General features: G+C 37.5%; 2 protein-coding genes across 2 annotated transcripts in view; one reads left to right on the forward strand and one right to left on the reverse strand.

Moving 5' to 3' along the window:
• The window catches only part of LOC132620254 (uncharacterized), a 33,313-nt gene extending 23,717 nt beyond the window's left edge, over window positions 1-9,596 (forward strand). The window contains exons 2-3 of the mRNA XM_060334932.1: window positions 1,160-1,568; window positions 9,257-9,596. Coding sequence (XP_060190915.1) covers window positions 1,160-1,568; window positions 9,257-9,329 — 482 coding nt within the window. The 3' untranslated portion in view covers window positions 9,330-9,596. The remainder of the gene's footprint in view (window positions 1-1,159; window positions 1,569-9,256) is intronic.
• Window positions 9,597-18,353: 8,757 nt separating this feature from the next.
• Window positions 18,354-22,185, reverse strand: LOC132618430 (E3 ubiquitin-protein ligase RSL1-like). The gene is made up of 2 exons (XM_060333485.1): window positions 20,712-22,185; window positions 18,354-18,624 (listed from the first exon to the last, which is right to left on the reverse strand). Exons 1-2 carry the CDS (start codon window positions 21,323-21,325, stop codon window positions 18,552-18,554), a joined length of 687 nt encoding a protein of 228 aa, XP_060189468.1. The 5' UTR covers window positions 21,326-22,185; the 3' UTR covers window positions 18,354-18,551.
• Between the last annotated feature and the right edge of the window lie 1,861 nt (window positions 22,186-24,046).

A 24,046-nucleotide genomic window follows, 5' to 3' on the forward strand; every position in this document is an offset into this window, starting at 1 on the left:
TCCTCGAAATTCCAACTTAGCCAAACATCAATCAAAGTACCAACAACAACAATACCAACAATTTCATATCAAACTAGGATTAAATCCATTCTTAGATTACTCCCAAAACAGCCCAACATGCATTCGGATGCCAATGCTTGTATACACTTCCTTATTTCCGTATATCCATAATATAACAACAACAACTACAGCCAATCCCCCGATATTCCAGCCCACAAAACAATCCATAACGACTATAAAACAGTCCCCAAAATATCATCGCAAAACAGCCACAAATATTATACCAAACAGCTCCAAAATATAGTCACAAAATAACCACGAAAATTACATAAAACCGCTCCAAAATATTGTCACAAAACAGCCACGAAAATTACATAAAATAGCCCCAAATATCGGCACAAAACAGCCCGGTATACGCTTTGTATACAATATCTTTATACACTTTATTCTCCCAAATTCAAGAACAACAACTTATCAACAACATCAACAACAATATCAACAACCTCATATAGCAATATAAGCACCTAGAAATCTCTCAAAGTTCCAATAAAAAACAACCCTCAAGGCAACCATATGAACCAACTAATCTATGACTTCATAACATAATTCCCTTCACTTTAAACTAGGGAATTCTCCCATGAATAACTTAATTAACAAGAATAGAGTATATTACATACCTTATTGCCCAGAAAACTCAACTAAAATCCTAGCTCCAAGCTTCAATAATCAGCCACACATCAAGCACCAAATACTATAATCCTTTCCTAACTAGTTTCCAATTCCCTAAGATGAAATCTTGCTTTGATTTGGAGGAGTTCAACTTGAAAGATTTAGAGAGCTTTTAGGAGGGTTTTGGGAGGGTTTAGAGAGAGTTTAGAGTGAGAGAGAGGGGTAGAAAATGAAAAAAAATCAGATTCTTTTTCATTTTTTTAGTCTCTGATTTTTACTGTTCACCGGTACTGTTCCTCCGCGTCTACTGTTCATCCGCGACTACTGTTCGCCCGCAGAATTATTTCATGGACTCAATTTTTTTTCTGAGGTGTAACACTATATGTCTTACATAATCTAAATTGTGCTACGCCAAAAATGATGAAGGGCAAAAAAGGACCACCAAAAATAGGGGTGTTTGTGCTACACCAAAAATCATGTCCGGTTTTAGGGTGTAACGGCCAATTAGAACCATATAATTGTCGTTCGATTTTGCCTAAACAAGTTTTTGATAGATGGGGTGATGTGTTATGTGAGGCAATGATATTAGGTTGTGAGAAATTTGATTGTCCGCTTAAAGACTGTTCTGCCCTTTTGATTGATGATAGTAGTTGTGATGGTGGTGATTTTGTGGTGACTCAAAGTGAATGTCCCGAATGTAGAAGGTTGTTTTGTGCAAAGTGTAAAGTTGCTTGGCATTCGGGTATTTTGTGTGAAGAATTTCAGAAGTTGAATAAAGATGAAAGGGAGAAAGAGGATTTACAGCTTATGCAACTTGCTAAGGGGCAAGAATGGCAGAGGTGTCCAAGGTGTCAGATATACATTGTAAGGTCTTCTGGTTGCGCTCAAATGCGATGCAGGTCAGTTACAAATTGTTTCATAACCTATCAAATTGTATTGTATTATATTATATTCAAGCTAGCGGTTGAAGAACAACTGGAGAGGAGGGGTAAAATGGGGTGGGGAGCCGAGGCGACATGCCATGTGGCGTCCAACTCATCAAAATTTGTGTTTTCTATTTTGTTGTTTTCTATTTGTCCTGTTAAATTTGTGTGATCAAAGATGTCCAAGCTTAGATGTCTTAATCTATTTGCTTGTAATGTCGGTTGTTTGCTTTTACTCCCTACGTTTCAATTTATGTGAACACATTTGACTGGACACGAAATTTAAGAAAGTAGAGAAGATTTTTAAACTTATGGTGTTAAATGAGTGACTTATATTTTGTGTGAATATAAATCATTGCATAAAGGTGAATTATTTCCAAATATAGAAAGAGGTCATTCTTTTTGCACAGTTCAATAAAAAAATAGTTTCACATAAATTAAAATGGAGGGAGTAATTAATTCGAGTGCCCCTTTTGCTCCACACTTCAGAAAAAAATAAAAAAGTGTGGATGAAGTAGAAAAATTAATGTAGGAGTGAGAAAGAGAAAAATTGGCTACGGGAACAAGGTTATGCCAACTACTTTAGTAGAGCAACACCTAAAAAGGTTTATTCCTACTCCTCTTAAACCTTCTTTCAATGTTTCAATTCCCGATTACATCATAATTGAGAAAGCGCTAGTATTAAATGGAGTTGGTGGTTCCGCGGCAAAGCTAGAAGCAGTTTAGGTTTTGTTGTCCTCCTTAACGAGGGGTCAATTTTGTTGTTAAAATAATCTGTATAAGTCTAAATAAAGTTAATCTGTAAAAACTTAAAACCAGTAAATTACAAAAACTGGACAAATGAACAGAAACAGTGTTAGAAAAATATATTCAGAACATAATCGAGCCCACTTAGTTCAAAGTGTGTCCTTAAAGAAATTATTCCCCTCACAGTACTCGAGGTTGATGGAATATCCCCTCCCAGGATAGAACGATTATCTTACCAAAATAGTAGTACTCCAAATTCTGGTAGCGGCGAACCACTCAATGGCAGTATATCACACAGAAAAGAAAACTTTTAAGAAGAGTAGAAGAATAGAGGATTTCAGAGAATTCGTAAAGCATAATCTGAATATTAATTGGAATTTATAGCCATTAACGCACTGGTTGGGAAAAGGTTTGCACCTTTTCAGAACGGTTTGCAACCTTTTAGAAAATATACGTTTTTTAAAAAAGGAGGGAAATTTAAATTAATCCGGGAAGAAACGGGTCGCGGGTCAGACACGCGGATCCTGGTCACTAACGGGTCAGAAATAATTAATTAATTAATAAATAAATAATTAAATTAAAATTTAAAAGAATTTTGGTCCAAAAAGATTATCAATCAATCAGATCATTTGACCAAATCCAAATCCAAATCCGAATCCGAAGCCGAAGCCGAAGCCGAAGCTGAAGCCGAAGCCGAAGCCGAAGCCGAGCCGAGCGAGCGACGACGGCGCGAGGGGTCCTTTCCCCCTCAACCCTTTTAGCAACTAGAGAAGGTGTAATGTAATATGTACACCTCTCTTTTTCTCTCTTTTTCTATGTGGGACTGATGCTTTAACCAAAGCACAAGGAACCTTTTATATTCCCTTCACTTTTCATCCCATCATTTCCCATTCACCAATATAAAAAACCCAACAATCCCCCACATGAATGGGGAATGGCCATAATATAAAAGAATGTGCGGACAAGTGTGATATACAAGCGAAGATTGACTGCATCTGGATAAGTAGGTTTCCCTTTGAACTTTCCGTAGTGAACTTATATCGGATATACTCGATCAATCGGTAGATTTGATATCTTTGAACCGTCTAACTTTGTTGTATACCTAGACAACATAAATCACACAATCAACCTTCAACCATTTATGGTTCTCACGGTTGTGTTCGTTTCAGCCATGAACACCGCCTGGTTTCATGAGTGCATAGAGAATGGGCCTTCACTGTCATTCCCTTTTAAAGCGGCTTACACTTAACACTCACATAGGTGATTTCTAAACATGTGGTCTTATAGCCACATTATCTGGTCATACACTGCCAGATTTATTAACTCATTAACAAGCCATAAAGTTTTATCCTTATTTCTGAACATTGTCTTCATCCGAGAATGGGTTGAGTTGTTTGACAATGTTGAACCGTCAGTCATAACTTTGTTTGATCTCTTTGAACCTAGCTCTTGGGATCTCCAGTCTGCTAGGTAGAGTTACCGCCATGATGACTTGTCCTCGGCCTTAACCCCATTCCCATTGATGATCTACTAACTCCCTCTCTAGATAAGCCTTTTGTAAGCGGATCCGCTACGTTATCTCTTGACTTTACATAGTCAATCGTGATAACGCCACTAGAGAGGAGTTGTCTAACAGTATTGTGTCTTCGTCGTATGTGACGAGATTTTCCGTTATACATTACGCTCCCTGCCCTTCCTATTGCTGCTTGACTGCCACAATGTATACATATAGGAGCCAAAGGTTTGGGCCAGAATGGAATATCTTCTATGAAATTCCGGAGCCATTCAACTTCTTCACCGGCCTTGTCTAAAGCTATGAATTCAGATTCCATAGTGGAACGGGCGATGCAAGTCTGTTTGGATGATTTCCAAGACACTGCTCCACTCCCAATTGTGAAAACATACCCACTCGTGGATTTAACTTCAGACGATCCAGTGATCCAATTTGCATCACTATATCCCTCAATCACTTCGGAATATTTATTATAATGCAAAGCATAGTCTTGAGTATGTTTCAGATACCCCAAAACTCGTTTCATTGCCATCAAATGTGTGTAATTGGGATTACTTGTAAACCGACTCAGTTTGCTAATGGCACATGCTATATCTGGTCGTGTACAATTCATGATATACATCAGACTTCCCAACACTCTCGCATATTCCCCTTGTGATTTACTTTCACCTTCATTCTTTTGAAGTGCGTAACTCACATCAATTGGAGTTCTAGCAATCTTGAAATCCAAGTACTTGAACTTGTCAAGTACTTTCTCTATGTAGTGAGACTGTGATAATGCTATACCTTGTGGAGTTCTATGAATTCTGACTCCTAAGATTACATCAGCAACTCCTAAGTCTTTCATCTCAAATTTGCTAGCCAGCATGTGCTTTGTAGCATTTATATCTTCCATTTCTTTGCTCATTATCAGCATGTCATCAACATACAAACAAACAATGACTTCGTGACCTGGAGTGTTTTTAATGTAAACACATTTATCACACTCATTGATTTTAAAGCCATTTGCCAACATGGTTTGGTCAAATTTAGCATGCCATTGTTTGGGTGCTTGTTTAAGTCCATAAAGCGACTTTACAAGTTTGCACACTTTCTTTTCTTTACCAGGAACCACAAAACCCTCGGGTTGTTCCATGTAAATTTCTTCCTCCAAATCACCATTTAAGAAAGCTGTTTTAACATCCATTTGGTAAATTTCAATACCATACACGGCTGCCAGAGCCACTAACACCCGAATGGACGTTATTCTTGTTACAGGCGAGTATGTGTCAAAATAATCAAGGCCTTCTTTTTGTCTATAACCTTTGACTACAAGTCTTGCCTTATATTTGTCAATAGTGCCATCAGCTTTCATTTTCCTTTTAAAAATCCATTTAGAACCTAAAGGCTTGTTTCCAGGAGGAAGATCAACCACTTCCCATGTGTGGTTATCTAAGATTGATTGAATCTCACTATTGACTGCCTCTTTCCAAAATGCTGAATCAGAAGAAGACATCGCTGCTTTAAATGTTTGAGGCTCATTTTCAAGCAAGAATGTCACAAAATCTGGTCCAAAGGAAGTAGATGTCCTTTGACGTTTGCTACGCCTTGGATCCTTTTCAGTTGGTGTACTTTCCTTTGGTTCTTCCTGCGGTCGTTTAGATCTTTCACTTGACGACTCACATTCAATTTTATACGGATAAATATTTTCAAAGAATTCAGCATTATCTGATTCAATTACCGTATTAACATGAATTTCGGGATTGTCGGATTTGTGAACCAAAAACCGACAAGCTTTGCTGTTTGTAGCATATCCAATAAAAACACAATCCACAATTTTTGGTCCGATTTTTACCCTTTTAGGTAAAGGAACTTGTACTTTTGCTAAACACCCCCACACTTTGAAATATTTCAAGTTGGGTTTTCTTCCTTTCCATAGTTCATATGGAATGGATTGTGTTTTGCTGTGGGGCACTCTGTTGAGTATTCGGTTAGCTGTAAGGATAGCTTCCCCCCACAAGCTCAGCGGTAAACCGGAACTTATTAGTAAAGCATTCATCATTTCTTTCAAAGTCCGATTTTCCCTTTCCGCAACTCCATTGGATTGTGGTGTGTAGGGGGCAGTGGTTTGATGAATGATTCCATATTCTAAACATATCTCTGCAAAAGGAGATTCGTATTCTCCACCCCTATCACTTCTAATCATTTTTATCTTTTTATTCAGTTGATTTTCGACTTCATTCTTATATTGCTTAAATGCTTCTATTGCTTCATTCTTACTGTTTAGCAAGTAAACATAACAATATCGAGTGCAATCGTCAATAAAAGTTATGAAATACTTTTTCCCACCGCGAGATGGTATTGACTTTATATCACAAATGTCAGTGTGTATTAAGTCTAAAGGATTTGAATTCTTTTGAATGGACTTATACGAATGCTTAACAAACTTTGATTCAACACATATTTGACATTTAGATATATTACACTCAAATTTAGGCAATATTTCAAGATTAATCATTTTCCGCAAGGTTTTGTAATTGACATGTCTTAAACGAACATGTCATAAATTATTTGACTCCAATAAGTAAGAAGAAGGAGATTTTCCATTAATAATGGCAACAACCATTACATTAAGTTTGAAAAGGCCCTCGGTGAGGTAGCCCTTTCCTACAAACATATCATTCTTACTAAGTACAAATTTATCACTAACCAGCACGCACTTAAACCCATTTTTCACGAGTAGTGCAGCTGAAACTAGGTTCTTCCTAATTGATGGAACATGCATGACGTTGTTGAGAGTCAGCATTTTGCCGGATGTCATCTTCAACAGAACCTTTCCATATCCTTCAACTTTGGAGGTTGCAGTATTTCCCATGTATAGCTCCTCGTCGGGTCCAGCAGGAGTGTAGGTTGTAAATGCTTCCTTAACGGCACACACATGTCGAGTGGCGCCAGAATCAAGCCACCACTCCTTTGGGTTACCAACCAGGTTGCACTCAGACAGCATTGCACACAGGTCATCAACATCTTCCACCATGTTTGCCTGACCCTTGTTTTTCTCTTTGTCCTTCTTGGGGGCACGGCAGTCGGGAGCTTTATGGCCTGCTTTACCACAATTATAACAGTTGCCCTTGAACTTTTTCTTGTTAGGATACTTCTCCTTTCCAGAATGCCTCTTCCTTTTATTGTTCTTTTTCGAAGCAGCATCTTCAACGACGTTTGCCCCTTCAATCGGTGAACTCTTACGGTACCTCTTATCAGTGGTTTTGTTATCTTCCTCGATCTTGAGACGAATCACAAGATCCTCCAATTTCATTTCCTTCCTCTTGTGCTTAAGATAATTCTTGAAATCTTTCCATGAGGGCGACAACTTCTCAATCATTGCAGCCACTTGGAATGCTTCATTCACTACCATACCTTCAACAATAAGGTCATGGAAGATAAGTTGAAGCTCTTGAACTTGGGTTCCAACAGTTTTTCCATCCACCATTTTGTAGTCTAGGAATTTGGCAACCACAAACTTCTTCAAGCAAGCATCTTCGGTTTTGTACTTCTTTTCCAGTGCACTCCATAATTCTTTGGAGGTAGCTACTGCACTGTAGACGTTGTACAAATCATCTTCTAAGGCACTCAAAATGTAGCCTTTGCACAAAAAATAATCCTGTTTCCAAGCCTCAGTAACCATGAACTTCTGGTTGTCAGGCATGTCGGCGGCAGGCACGGGAGGGTCCTCACTGGTGAGCTTTTGCATACCAAGGGTGGTAAGCCAAAAGAACATTCTCTGCTGCCATCCTTTAAAGTTGGCACCGGTGAACTTCGCAGGTTTCTCAGCCGGTGGCACAGCGGCACGGGTTGTAGGCGTGACCGCTGGTGCAATGTTCACAGAAGGAGTTCCAGTTGCAGAGGGAGTTCCAGTCTCAGAGGGAGTTTCAGTCTCAATTGCCATTCTTTCTTTGTCACTGTCAAATCGACAAACTGTTTTAGTTAATAAAACTAGAATAACAATTAAATCACAAACTTAAACGATGAAGATTTTATTTCTTCAAATCGCAGTATACTTATGAACTTTGGTATTCCAACGAAATTTTTATATCTTCAAGTCAGAATACTAATATTCATATGGAGTAGAAAACTACAGAAGTTTTAATCTCCTTAAACAGAATACAGATTATAATATTATATAATAAGACAAGCTTTTGAGGGATTACAAACTCCCCTAGAGCCAGAACACAGGCGCCAAACTCTTACTTCTTGACAATATTACACCGAAGATATTTGAGGGATTACATACTGGCTTTGAAATTGAAATATAGGTTTAGACATCAAATCCAGAGACAATTACCTCAAATGCCAATTTATAGCACACTTGCAAATAACACTACTTTATAAGCTCAAGTGCCAATATATAGAACACACTTGAAAGACAACTTTTCTCGTATGCTAAAAGAATGATTTACTTGATTGTAAACTACAAATTTTCTAATAATTTGATTGCTTGTTAGTGTACACACAACCCCTATAGAAATTTTTCAGATTTGCCATGTCGACTGATGGAAGTATGTGAATCGTGTATGTTGTATATTTAGATATACTAAATGCTTCACTACATCAGATCTGTCTCACTAGGATTATACCTGCCAAACTCCAAGAATTGTTTAGGCCCTCCTTTGCTCTCTTCAACTTTAGAAAGTGATTTAACTCTTTTGTAGTAGATTGATGATCTTTTATGCTATATATAAGTTAAGATGGTTGCAAAAGTTAAGGCAGAACTAGTTCTTTACTTGCATTTTGATGCAAATTATGTCTCTTTTTTTATTTTTTTATTTTTTGTATGTCATTGTATGAGTTCTCTGCTGCATATTTTTTATTTTGGTGACTGAAAAGAACAGAGTACCTAATGATATTTATTTTTATGGTGATTGAGTATTAGGAAAGAAGGATAGTAGATAGTTGAATGTTGTTGTACTTTTAGTAGCTTGATTTAGGGATCTGCATAGTTTCTTTTTAGCTAATGTGTATTGATATATGTTGTTGCACTTATTTTGTACATTTGCTATTTTGTTGACCCTTTTCCTTCCCACACTTTTGCGTCAGTTACATTTCTTTTGAGCGGAGGGTCTACCGGAAACAACTTTTCCACCCGTTTGCGTGCATCCTACGTTCTGTAGACCCCACTTGTCAGATTACACTGTCTATGTTGTTGTTGGATGTGTATTAAATTAGTAGGAAGAATCGTATTATGAAGCGGGAACTATAGACTCACAGTTTGATAAGTCATTACTATCACAAAACTGCTTGATTTGTACAATTTTCCTTAACTATTCTGCTGCCACGGAATTGTTGTTTGCTTGTACTCAAAACCTATTGTAGTTACGATAAATCTAGCTAAGAATTCTGATGCATCATTTTGGTTTAACATTTGCAGGTGTGGATGCTACTTCTGTTATAAATGTGGAGCTGAGTCGACTAATCACCACTGCAAACGCTGTGGTACTTAAAAACATATTTTATTTCAACTTATCAGTACTGTTCTTTATTTTTCATTGCCAAATATGAGTCCGCTGTGGTTGTAGCACTATGTTTAGAATATAAATTGTGACTTGCGAGTTATAATTCAATTGTATATAGTGGTGATTACATGGAAACATTTCATAGATATGCATATATATAGTTCACCATTCTTCGAAGATCGATCATTTTGTACAGCAACTACTACTATACCTCAGTCTTAAACAAGTTGGGGTCGGCTACACTTCTTCATTTAAGCTCATATTATAGGATCAACTGTCTTGTGTCTGCAAAAACAAAAACATATTGGTTCTTCAAACGGAAGGAAACTTACAGAACTAATGCTGTTTGCTGAGATACTCTTTAGTATTTAGGTGTACTGAACGGATTGTAGATATCACCAGGGGTGCAAAAACTCAAATGCGTGATTTCTTCTTCTGATTTTGCTTTGACGACCTCGTTGATGGAGTGGTTAAATGTGGATATAGATATTCAGATTTGTGGCTTAGGAGATTATAGTTGGAGAAGTAGCTGAAATATGAACATAGATATAATTGTCTTCTAACTATTTGATTCTTAAGTTCTGCTGATTTAAGAACCTTTTGTCTGAATGTTTTTGATTATAAATTTGGTAGCTTCTTACCTAAATATACAATTACTATGCCTCTGTCGTAAACAAGTTGAAATGGGCTGTATGAATTCTCACTGATCATATTACTATTAAATTCATCTCAGGCTAATATTATACTAAAATAAAGTGATTCTATGTCTTTAGCCTCTGCCCATAAATATGCATACACACACACACACACACACACACAGAGTTACCATTCTTGGAAGTTCGATCATTTTGCACAACAACAACTACTACTGCACAATTAGTCTCAAACAAGTTGGGGTTTGTTATATAAATTTCACTTCCTCATTTGAGCTCATATCATAAGATTGATCATTTTGTGTGTGACAAAAAAAAAAATATTGATTCTCCGAGCACGTTCATCTGTCAACTTGTCAGTGTCATCTTTTTGATGTTGTGATGGAAAATGTTGCATGTCCATCAAGTCTTTGTTCCATTAAAATATATTGGATGTTTACACAAATAGTTGGCTGGGAACACTTTACATTTCCTAGCTGGTATGTTAACAGTGCAGTTGGGTGGATGACTATTTAGGTTAGTTCTTCAAGATATGTTGTCTTCCAGTTAAAAGGAAACTAACGGAACTACTGCTGAGATGTGCTTTGGTATTTTAGGTAAACTAGACAGATTGTAGATATCTCCAGTGGTGCAAAATTGCAAATGCACAATTTCTTCTTCTAATTTTGCTTAAATTGTTGGATATAGATTTTCAGAATTCCACTTCTTCATTTTAAGCTCATATCAGAAGATCAATTGTTCTGTGTCTGGCCAAAAGAAGAAAAACATATTGATTGTTCAAGCGACATTTATCTGTAAACTTGTCTTTGTCCTCTTTTTGCTTTTGTGATGGAACATGTAATGTCTGTCAAGTATTTGTGCCATTAAGGATATATGAGATCTTTGCACAAATAGCCGGCGGGGAGCACATTTTACTTTTCCTAGGAGATTATATATTGATTATACACTGCAGTTAAGTGGGCGGCTATTTAGATTAATTCTTCAAGATATATTATCTTCCAGGGAAAAGGAAACTAACTTAACTGATGCTGAGATGCTCTTTGGTATTTTCAGGTAAAACTGGACAGATTATAGATATCTCCAGGGTTGCAAAAACTGCAAATGCATGATTTCTTGTTCTGATTTTGCTTAGATTGTGGATATACATTTTTAGATTTGTGCATTAGGAGATAGCTAAAGAAATAGTTGAAATCTGAACACATATAGAGGTGACTGTCTTCTAACTATTGGTTTCTTAAGTTCTGCTAGTTAAAGTACCCTTCGTATGAATGCTGTTTAATGTTGATTATTAATTTGGTAGCTTCTTCCTAAATATACAACTACTCTTTAGTAGTAAAAAAATAAGGATCGGCTATATGATTTCTTAATCAACTCGTTACTTTTAAATTGGTCTTAGGCTAATATTATATAAAATAAAAATAAAGTAATACAAGTTCTTTAGAGTCTTACCTGAATATATAGAGTTCACCAAACTAATGAATGCAAGACATATGCCTTTCATGCAATAATTTATCACTTAACTATAATTAATTAATGTATAGTCTTACTTTAACTTCTACTCCGTAATGAATTAGACAACGAAACTTCAGGCATTTGCAGTTTGCTCCATCTATAAATGGTTAAGCCTACCTGAAAATTCAAAAAAGCACCTAGCATTAGTTAATATTCCTCTTCATCTTCAACTTATTCATCCTCTTCTTCCCTCCACCCTACTCATCTTCTTCTTCTTCATCTTCATCTTCTTCGTCTTCGTGTTCTTCCTATAAGAGCTTGAAGAAGCTATGGAAAAACTATGTATCTTATTGAATGTTTGAATGAGCTTAAATACACGTTGTTCCTAAGAATACTATTCTAACTAAAAGAGAACTCTAGAGACTAATCTATACTAAAGGATAAAGCTAAGAGATAAGCATAACGACATAAGGATAAATATAACAGACTCCTAACAACGATAAACGACATCTAGATAATGATGCTCCAATATGCCCCCCTCAAGTTAGGCGAGGTGTTGCTAAGCCTAGCTTGAACAAGTTGCGGTCGAACGCTGGTTTGGCAAGTGCTTTGGTGAGGGTATCAGCTAGCTGGTCAGCACCATGGACATGGACTATGCGAACTCTGTTGTGTTCAACATTCTTGCGCACAAAGTGGAAATCCACCTCAACATGTTTCATACGACCATGAAGGACAGGGTTCTTGCTCAAGAAGGTGACACCAATGTTGTCACAATAAATTGTCGAAACTTTGGTTGGCTTTAGACGCAACTCAATCAGCAAGTTGTGCACCCAGAGTGTTTCAGCAAGGGCATGGGCCACAACTCTATATTTAGCCTCTGTGGAAGAGCGAGCTACAGTCCGTTGCTTTCGTGAGCACCAACTAATTGGGTTTTGGCCAAGAAACAGTATATACCCAGAGGTGGAGCTCCTGTCATCGAGATCACCAGCCCAATCGGCATCAGAGTACATATGGATATTGAGATCGACATCCGGAGATACACGGAGGCCAAATTCGCTTGTACCACAAAGATATCTGAGCACTCTTTTGACAGCTTTCCAGTGAAGTTCAGATGGTGCTTGCATAAATTGAGAGAGCTTATTAACAGCATAAGCTATGTTCGGCCTGGGGAAAGAGAGGTATTGTATCTTGCCAATAACTCGACGCTAGCGAGTGCCGTCTGTCAACTTGGCTCCATCATCGCGTTTGAGCACCTCAGTTGCACTCATAGGAGTTTTGGCACTTTTGCAATCAGACATGAGTTCGTCATTCAGGATTTCATTGACATAGTTAGCTTGTGAGAGCACAAAGCCATGGGAATTCCGAATGACCTCAACACCCAGGAAGAATGTGAGATTCCCAAGGTCTTTTATCAAGAACCGAGCAGCAAGAGAGGAAATAACATGATTCACACTAGTAGTGTTGCTGCCAGTGACGATGATGTCGTCAACATAAACCAGAAGGAATGTGACATCGCCGAGACCATGTCGAACAAATAAAGAGCTATCAGATTCTGTCTTGATGAAGCCCATTGATAGCAGATGACCTATAAGCGCAGTGTACCAAGCTCGAGGTGCTTGTTTCAGTCCATAAATGGCCTTGCGCAGCTTACACATATGAGAAGGAGTTACCTTGTCTGCAAATCCGGGAGGTTGCATCATGTACACTTCTCATCAAGTTCGCCTTGAAGGAAGGCATTATTGACGTCCAGTTGACGAAGCGGCCAGTGAAAGCGAAGAGCAATGGACAGGATGATGCGCACTGTGGTAGGTTTGACAACAGGGCTGAAAGTAGCATGAAAGTCAATTCCGGGTCTCTGAGTAAAGCCCTTCGCAACCAGCCGCGCCTTGTAGCGATCAACAGAACCATCTGCTTTCCTTTTGATCCTGAAAAGCCACTTACAAGCCACAATATTTTTAGAAGGATCATGTGGAACAAGTTTCCAAGTACGGTTTTTCATTAAAGCATCAAGTTCATGTTTCATCGCTTCGCGCCACTCGGGGTATTTTTGTGCTTGTTTCACAGTAGTGGCTGTGATAATGAGGGTCAAGTTTGCTAGGTAATCAAAGATTTGTTTAGGTTTGCTGATGTTGTTCTGGGACCTAGTGACAACACGATTTACGGGAGACGGACAGTGAGGCGGGGATGGGGCCAGTTCGGGCAACAGTTCTGGGGCAGGTTGGCGTGAAGCCATGGATGGTAATAGGGGAAGATTTCTACGTTGATATACTAACAGTGGGGTTGTGGAACTGGTTGTAGGTTTGGTTGTGGGTGTAGACGTATTTATAGGTAGGGATTGGGGTTGTATAGATGAGGGTAGAATTGGGGATGGACTGAAACTTAGGTTCTGGGAATTAGGAATTGTAGTAGGAGAGGGAGAGAGAGTCTTACCTGAAGAAGAAGTATGCAAAGGCTCTGAAATTGTTTCATCCGCTGGTGGAGACTCGAAAAACTTGGACTGCGAGGTAGAGTTAGAGGAGGGGATTGCTGGAGAAGACGCAGTGGATTGGGACATACTGTTTTTCTTGGGTGCGTCAATATTGAGGGGTTGGGGCAGAGCTGGAATAATGGGAAGGGGAGGGGGGATTTTGCAAGAATTAGTAATTGTAGTATCAGTCCATTCCAAGTTAGAACGCTTAAATGTAATATTGGAGAACAAGGTTTTAAAAGGAAAATTATTCTCAACAAACCTTACATCGCGGGATAAATAAACCTTAGACGTATTTGGATCAAAACACTGGTGACAATAGTGGGATAATGAGAATCCGAGATAGATACATGGTGTGGATCTGGGTTCGAGTTTATTTTTGGAGTAGGGTTTAAGCCATGGATAGCATAAGCAACCAAAAATTCGGAGGGAACTGTAATCCGGTGGTTTTCCAAGTAATCGGTGGAACGGGGATTGATTATCTAACTGAGAAGTGGGCAAACGGTTAATGAGGTAGACAACATGATGACACGCAAAAGACCAAAACTGGGGTGGAAGAGACGCCTCATGTAAGATTGTTCTTGCAGTTTCGACGATATGACGATGTCGACACTCCGCAAGGGCAACTCGTTGGGGCGTATAAGGTGGGGTAGAAAGGTGTTCAATGCCGTGAAGAGAGAGATAAGAATCAAGACTTTTATACTCTCCTCCGCCATCAGTGTAAAGTGATAAAATTTTGGTGTCAAAGTGTTTTTCCATCAGAGGATGGAATTTTTGAAAAAGTTCTTTAACTTCACTTTTATTCTTTAAAGTGTAAAGCCAAGTGTATTTGGTATATTGATCAACAAAAATACAGTAATACAATTTTTTGTCGAGAGATAAAACTGGTGATGGCCCCCATAAGTCACTGAAAATAATTTGAAGCGGTTTAGAGCTACACAAAGTTAATTGGCTAAATGGATGCCGATGGGCTTTATTAGATAAGCAGGAATTACAATGAGAAAAATTGTCTCGCTCATGAAATGGTAGCGAGAATTTATTTAAAATAAACCTAAGAACTCTAGAGTGGGGGTGACCCAGTCGTTGATGCCAAGTGGTGAGGGGAGGGAATGAGACGGACATGTGAGCTTGGGGATGTGAGACAGGCCACTCATACAGTCCATTGTTGTTCCGGCCGTGCACCAACGGTTTGCGCGTTTTCAGATCCTTCACAAAAAAATCAAAGGGGAAAATTCAATAGACTTTAGGTTATCTTGACAAAATTTGGACACAGAGAGAAGGTTGAGTTTAATGGATGGGACACACAAAGTGTCGGTTAGTTTAAAAACATTATTTGATGCATTTAAATTAGTAGAACCAGTGTGTGAAATGGGAATTTTGTTACCATCACCCATGGAGACGTCCTCGTTACCGTTATACGGTTTTAGGTTGTGCGGCTCCGTTGTGATGTGGTGAGTGGCTCCTGAGTCGACTACCCAAGGGTTGGTGGAAGCATTGAATCCAGCAGCATAGTTGGCGAAGGCCTGAAGGTGATCATGGGATTTAGAGCGACAAACATTGGCGGTGTGGCCAATCCTGTTACATAGTTGGCAGCGAACAACAGTATTTGGGCTCGTGTTTGGCTGTTGCTGTGGTTGAGTACTAGAGTGTGAATTCTGGCGCCCATTCTGGAAATTATTGTTCTGCTTGCGATTGTTGCGATAATTTGTATTTGTGGCAACTGCAGCAGTGATGGGGCTGGATAGTTTCTTAGCATCCTCGTGACGGAGGAAGAGTTCATGGTCTAGTAACTTTTCAAAAGGTTCCTCATAGGTGACATTTGTGTCACGTGCACGAATGGCAGCAGAAATCTCACGAAACTCAGGGCCTAGACCACTGAGTATTTTGACGATGAGTTCGGGGTTGGACACAGGGGCATCTGCAGTGGCTAACTCATCTGAGAGGGACCGAATAGTTTGAGGATATTCGGTGATGGAGCGAGAGTCTTTACTGATGCGGGCAAGTTGATCACGCAGGCTGAAGACCCTGGTTTGAGACCTATTTACATAGGTGGTATGCAAGGCGTCCCAAGCCGTTTTTGCCGAGTCGGCTGCAGCAACAGTGGAGGCAATGGTGGGTTCAACAGAGGCCATAAGGGCGTTCTGAATGAGTTGGTCCTGACGGAACCAAGGTAAAAAAGCAGGATTGGGTGATATGTTTGTGCCAAGGGTGATAGTGCGACTCGGGGCCGGAGTGGTCCCATCAAGATGACCGAAAAGATTGTAGCCACACATAAGCATGGAAAATTGAGCTTTCCATGTGGCAAAGTTATGGCCACCGCTGAGTTTGATAGGTAATTGGAAGCAGGATTGAACTGAATAATGATGTTGGTACCGGTTGTGTTGTCAGCATTGACAACTCTGAAATTGTTGTTGTTGCCATTGGTACCCATCTGAGTATGTTGGAGAGGGAAAAAAAAAGTTGGATCGTACTCGTTAGAGTTGTGTTGGCTGTGATACCATATAAGAGCTTGAAGAAGCTATGGAAAAACTGTGTATCTTATTGAATGTTTGAATGAGCTTAAATACATGTTGTTCCTGAGAATACTATTCTAACTAAAAGAGAACTCTAGAGACTAATCTATACTAAAGGATAAAGCTAAGAGATAAGCATAACGATATAAGGATAAATATAACAGACTCCTAACAATGATAAACGACATCTAGATAATGATGCTCCAATACTTCCTCCTCCCTCCCCCCCCCCCCCCCCCCCCCCCCGGTCTTCTTCATCTTCGTCCTTTTCCACTTCTTCTTCTTCTTCTTCTTCATCCTCTTCCACTTCATCCTCTTCATCTTCACCTTCTTCTTCCTCTTCGTCCTTCTCATACTCCTGATCTTTTTCTTCATCTTCGTCCTCCTCTGTGATTACGCAATGTTGGAATTGGTTGAAAACACTCGAACGAGGTTATACACAGAATTTGAGAAAGATTAGAAGTTTTGTGTTTGTTTCAAATAAGAAATCAAACCTAGAAATCGTATTTGCAATATATGTATATCAAGTTGTATATCAGTATATAGCCCTTAACACATCATGGTCCGCAGCATAACGATGTGCCTAACAATCAGTCGCCTAGCCAGAATTTAAGCAAAGGGATTCAAAGCAAAAATATATCACACAATATAGAAACCTGTATGTTAAGAGTATTCAATAGTACACATATATGCCGATGATATTAACACCACTTTGTTGTGCGGATTTCCCTTCAAATGCACTAGTCTTTTTGTCCCTCAAATTGTTGGTCTTTAATTTTTGTCCTTTACTTAAAAAAGTGAAAGAAATACCCCGAGGTTTAGGATTCGAACTCCCGCTCAGTTAAATTAAAAAAAAAAAATCGCAAGGCAAGACTTTCGCGAAAACTCTGCCTTAAAGGCTAACATTTGCCTAAAATTAGGCCTATTCTATCCAAAGTTAGGGCTTAGGCAGAGGTTTGCCATAAGACCTACTTTTGGGCAAAAGTTTGCCTTAAGGCTTAATTTTTGCCCAAATATGCCTAATTTCGCTGTGAAACTCTACCTAGCGATTTTTTTTTGACTGAGCCGAAATTCGAACCTAAAACCTTAGTGGTCGTTTGGTTCAAGGTATAAAATGGGTTATGCCAGTACTAATTTTTATACCACGTTTGGTATAAGGTATAGATTTATCCCGGGATTATTTTATATCTTGTACCAAACGTGGTATAAAAATTAGTGCTGGAATAACTCAACTTATACCTTCTTAACCCACTTATACTGGGATTATTTTATACCATCTTTTAGATGGTATAAAATAATCCCAATAGATGGGATAAATTAGTCCCGGGATTGTAATCTCGGGACTATTTTGACTAGCAACCAAACGACCACTTAGAATATTAGGCAAAAGGCAAAAATTAAAAACAAGTAATTTGAGGGACAAAAATTAAAAACCAACCCCGAATAAGGGTAATCGAGCAAATTGCCCCATTTAACACACTAATATCACAAACCTATGACATACCTGCTTAGCTATTTTTCTGATTCTTTCATGTTATTGGCTGCTTGATGCACCAACTATCAACATCAAGCTTTCTGATACACCATATTTATGAGACTATTTATTTTTTTCCCCGAATTTTCACTAGTCGATTCTCACATTATATTTTGTTTATTGCGTTTCAACCTCATTAATGTCATCCGTGCTTGTTCGGGTAACTAGTGAAATTTAGAATAAAATTCACAAATAGCCTCTTTTCAATCCTTGTAATTAGAAAATAGCTATTGTCACGGCGTTTCAGATTGTACCGGTATGATTTCAGGACATTATAATGAAGTTTCACAAGTGAAATTTGAAACTTCAGGTCATGACAATAACTATTTCTAGAAAACATGACCGGAAAGCAGTTAGTAAATGCTATTTCTATTGAAATTCCGGATTCACAAATAATAAACAATGTAAATACATGCAATCATGATAAGAAGTAGCCCTTTAGTAATTAGTACAAAACCACCTCTATGTGCCAAGAAGCACTTGAAACAAGTTCATTGAAATATTGGACTTTTTCTTTTCTAGAACAGAAGTACATAACATAACCGAAAGAAGAAAGAAAGAAAAAACCCTTAGAAGTACAGTAAATGTCTTTTAAGTACCACAACTACTGCAGTAGTGATCACTTGAGTGTGCCCCACATTTGTAACAAAAGTCACATCCACATCTGCAATTGTAAAGACACCAAAAATGCATCCGGAGTTCAATATACAACTAATATGGATTGTTCGGATCTTTCAAAAATGCAGAATTTTTCTTATTTTGTAAGAAAAAATATGTACGTATATAATAGACCGACACCATTTGAACAATATAATAGTACAACATAAATATTTTGGAACTAGAAATAAAGCCTTAAACCAGCACTTACCTTAAACTCAAGCACATTAAAAAGCTGAAATTATAATTGCAAAGATAAAATGTGCGAAGTCAAATAACACATTGATCAAGATTGAAATATCGCATAATTTCATAGACCAAAATCACTATTTTATCTATTTAATTTGATAATATCAATATGTGGGAAGATTGAAGAATGACTGTTATAGATAAACGTATTGAAGAAGAAGTCGAGTATATCATAGGTGACACACCATGGGCTAGCCCATACGACCATTGCATGAGTAGAATTCTATTTAGTCAAGTGGAAAAGGTTAACATGAGAGCGAGACAAGCCAAGACTTATGATTAGTTAATGAATCTACTAGTGAAGAAGTTGAGTATATTTAAGTGACAGGATCATAGGCTAGCCCGTATATACAACCATTACATAAGCGGAGTACTACTTAGCCAAGTAGAAAGGCTAACCTGAGATTGAGGCACGCCGGGAACTATAACTGAGACTAGAGATACGAATACCAAATCAGAGACTAGTAGATAAATGTCTCTCAAAATGACTCTCAACGGGACATTTAGACTGCTCAAACAGAAAAAAGAAAAAGAAAGGTCTTTTGCCCTATATACCTAAATCACTCAAAGGTGCTAAGAATGTTTCACCAGAGCGACTCTCAACGAGGACGATAGACGTCTAGCAGAGCAACTCTCAACATCTCTCAACTTGCCAGTGTCCAGTTTAGAAGAATCTCCATTGGTAACACTTGGGAAGATATTTGTAAGCTTTTTGACATTACTATCTTCGAAAAAAGCATCACTGTTGTCAGATGGTCCAGACCTCCATTACTTTTTGTGAAAATTAATAGTGATGGAAGTTGTATCAATGGGAAGTGTTGCGGGGGTGGTGTGGCCAGGGACAGCAGTGACAAAATGCTCATGGTGTACTCGATTCCTTTAGGTAATGGGACAAGTAATTGGGCTGAAGCGGCTGCCCTGTTATTTGGGTTGAAATGGTGTATTGAACAAGGCCATGGGTTGATTATTGGTGACACTGACTCCATGCATATTCACAACTGTATCCATGACATATGGACTGCTCCATGGAGAATAGAGAGAGTGATTGGAGAGATCAAAGAACTGGTGAATGCCAACGGTATTTTCATTAAGCATTGTTACAGAGAAGGCAACCAAGTTGCGGACAAACTAGTTTCTTTCGGTCATCAAATGGAGGAGGCAACTGTTGTTATAAACTTTAATATGATTCGCAGGTATGTTAAAGGTCTGATTAATGTTGATAGATGACAATTACCATCCTTCCGAGTCAAGAGGAGAAAACCAAGCACCCTCGCATTCGAGCCATCTTGAGCTTCTCAGAATTATTGCTACTTTTTTTTTTCTTGTCTATTGTCAAAGGTCTCTAGTCAAATTGGAGTTCCACTACTCCCATCTTGTATGAAAGGTCAGGTGCTGCCCCCCTATCACAAATCTGTTTCTTCAAAAGAGTGGTAATACAATCGTGACTTGGAATATTTTTTTTTTTAAAAAGCAGAGCGACTCTGATAGACGACTAGTTAGACGTCTCACAAAACGACTCTCAACGAGGACATTAAGACTGCGCGGACACAACAAAATAATTTTTTTCCCTATATATATAAATCACTCAAAGGTGCTAAGAATGTGTCGCAAAGCTACTCTCAGTGAGGACGTTAGACTTTGGCAAAACAACTCTCAGAGACCAGAAGCTAGACGTCTCACATAGCGACTCTCAATGAGGATAAGACTGCTCAACACAACAAAAGAAATGATTTTCTTTGCCCTATATACACAAATCAGTCAAAGGTGCTAAGAATGTTTCGCCCTACAAAATTCCAAGACAAGTAGAAAAAAAAAATTAAAAAATCATATGGACTAAAAACGAACCTGCATCTCATTTGTGCACAGCCTTCTGATCTCCCAACATACATCCTACAACTTGGACATCTTTGCCATTCTTGATTCTTAGCAAGTTGCATAAGTTGTATACCTTCTATTTCCCTTTCATCTTTGTTCAACTTCTCAAATTCTTCACACACAAATCCTGAATGCCAAGGAACTTTACACTTTGCACAAAACAACCTTCTACATTCCGGGCATTCCGATTGAGTAATAACCATATTTTCGCCCGGGCATTCATCAATTAAAAGTGCGGAACAATCCTTAAACGGACAATAAAATTTCTCGGACACCAAAATCATCGACTCGCACAACTTGTCTCCCCACTTATCGAACACATCATTAGGCAAAATCAAACGACAATTATGCGGTTCTAATTGCATGTTACACTCCATAACGGGGCACGATATTCGAGAGATGTTCTCTTGGAGTTTTGAGGCTATATAGTTAGCCGTGCAATTTTTGCAATAAGAATGATTGCAGCCCAAAATTTTGAACATGTCAGTACTTGTAGATTTTTCATCAGCACAAATATCACACGTGAAAATGTCATTATGGCCATCTATATGAACAGATAAATTGAGACCTGTTGTGACTTCCATTGATGCTTAATTAGTTTTTGGATTAAGCCACAAGAATGAATATTAAACGAGGGGTCTGTGACTCTTGAGATTATAGAGGCAAATAAAGATACTTTTGAATTTGGTGATAGAGAAGACAATGAGTTTTCCTTTTGGGGGGAATTCCAATACGGTAATTAACCCTTTAACTTCTATGCTAAATCTTTTTATAACAAGAGTTTTAAGTTATGTACACCTTCAGTATAAATAATTTTTTATATTAACTATAAATAAGTTTCAAAATGTAGGATAAATCTTGAAAATAGGATAATTATCTACTATAACAAGTAAAAATGACTTGATGGTGTAATTTTTTATTTTTATATTGCGATGTATATAACTTGAACTCTAAAGGGGATAACACAGAGAAAGGAAAGGTGGATAACAAAGAGAAGGAGCCAAGGAAACAAGAAGCAGTGCCTGGAGATAAGAGTGAAGCAGGGAAAGGGCAACAATTTTCCTCCTAGGAAGCTGGCTAGTTCTTGCACAGTGGAATGCTAAACAAGGTACAGAAGAAAAAGGAAATAGTGTGCAAACATCTGGAGAAAAAGTGGCTGCTGCAGGATCACAAAAAGTTTGATGCACTGTCAAAAAATGAAGAGGAAGTGAGTAAAGAAGAGCAACAAGTACAATAATCAGTAGTTGCACTTACTGATCACAATGAAAACAAAAGAATGATGATACCAACAGACATGTCACACAAGCAGTTAAGAGGGGAATTGTACAGAGGTGTGCTTGAATCGTAGTGGAGAGAATTTAGGGTAATAGTCGGTCAAAGCTTTTAATGTATAGAAGATTAGGAAAGTGTGTTTTAGCTTTTGGCTTTGTTGCTTTGTTCTATCTGTCTTTGTATATAATTTTATTTATCTTAATAATAAATAAAACCACCAAGCTCAACTTAGTGGGAATTAATTAAAAAAAAAAAAAAAAACTTGAACTCTGAATAATACTTTTACTGGTTACCTTGCTATGAAGGAAGCGGAGTACCAAATTCCAAATAATCTATTTGTGGATATTATTATAATACAAAAAAGTGAAATTCCCATGATATCAACTTTTTGGATTTGGCTCCTCTCTATTTCTCTTCTCTCTATTTTTTTCAAGTGTTAGCTTAATTAGGGACATATGACATAAGTTAAAATGAATAGCTAAAATTTAATTGACTAAAATAAAGCCCTAATCATGATTTAGAAAATTAAATTAACTTGTCCATAAATTAAATTCTTTTCTCTCTCTCTTCCTATGTTTTCTCCCACAGCTGTATAGTCGTCCTTCCTTATCCATTTTCGATTTTTTAGGGATCAAACATTTGTAATTTGTCAGTCAATGCTTTTGATGCATAGAAGATTAGGAAAGTGTGTTTTAGCTTTTGGCTTTGTTGCTTTGTTCTATCTGCCTTTGTATATATTTTTATTTATCTTAATAATAAATAAAACCACCAAGCTCAACTTAGTGGGAATTAATTTAAAAAAAAAAAAAAACTTAGAACTCTGAATAATACTTTTACTGGTTACCTTGCTATGAAGGAAGCGGAGTACCAAATTCCAAATAATCTATTTGTGGATATTATTATATTACAAAAAAGTGAATTTCCACGATATTAACCCTTTGAATTGGGCTCCTCTCCATTTCTTCTCTCTCTATTTTTTTCAAGTTTTAGCATAGTTAAGGACATATGACATAAATTAAAATTAATAGCTAAAATTTAATTGACTAAAACAAAGTTCTAACCGTGATTTAGAAAATTAAATTAACTTGTCCATAAATTAAATTCTTTTCTCTCTCTCTCTCTTCCTATGTTTTCTCCCACAGCTGTATAGTCGTCCTTCCTTATCCATTTTCGATTTTTTAGGGATCAAACATTTGTAATTTGTGTGCTTTTCATTGGGGTAACTAGATAGCATTTATTCCACCACATGAAAATGCCACTATATGGAGGCTGCTATAGGGCAAGTTTCCTGACATTTTCTTCAGAAATTTTATTAGGCTTGGCTAATTGTGTAGCAAAGAGGAAATCTGAGTTGCTTCGAATTATTACAAAAACATTAATAATAGATTTAATAAGAACATATGTGAATAAGGTAATCATAGTAGCCTTACGATTAAGGCACCTAGTTAACAAAAATATTGAAGTGTCATATCCCTGCGATTTCTAACTTTAAAGAGAAAATTCCAAAGAAATGACTCAAAAAAAAAAAAAATGGAAGATAAATTGTAAATTATTAATTCAAGTAAAATTGGAAGATTAGTGATACGGCTGTGGGAGGAAAAATAAGAAGAGAGAGAAAAGTTTTTAATTTAATGGACAAGTTATTTGATTATTTAAATCATAATTACAACTTTGTTTTAATCAATTAAATCTTAGCCATTAATTTTAATTTATGCCAAGTGTCCCTAATTTAAGCTAGAACTTGAAAAAAATGGAGAGACGATAAATGGAAAGAAGTCCAATCCCAACTTTTTATACCCTTACATGTTGGATGGAATTGTTAGTTCAATTAATTTGTAATTAATTACTTGGACTTAGAAAGATATGGAAATCCTAAAAATAAGGGTAAGAGAGTTTTAGAAAGGAATGACTTTAAAAGAGAATGATCTAAATACGTAAGGAAAGATTTTGAAAAGATATGGAGCTAAAAATATGGAAAGATTTTAAATATGGAAGAGTTTAAAAAAAAAATCCAAATATGGAAGACCTAAAAA

This window comes from Lycium barbarum, chromosome 11 (genome assembly GCF_019175385.1).
Source record: "Lycium barbarum isolate Lr01 chromosome 11, ASM1917538v2, whole genome shotgun sequence".
In the NCBI taxonomy this organism is placed as follows: Eukaryota; Viridiplantae; Streptophyta; class Magnoliopsida; order Solanales; family Solanaceae; genus Lycium; species Lycium barbarum.

Bases quoted from the DNA above. Each gene is read 5' to 3' on its own strand.
- LOC132618430 (XM_060333485.1), bottom strand. From the start codon at position 21,325: ATGGAAGTCACAACAGGTCTCAATTTATCTGTTCATATAGATGGCCAT. The intron at 18,625-20,711 runs GTTCGTTTTTAG...TTACAATTGCAG, and splicing joins TGTGCACAAATGAGATGCAG to ATGTGGATGTGACTTTTGTT.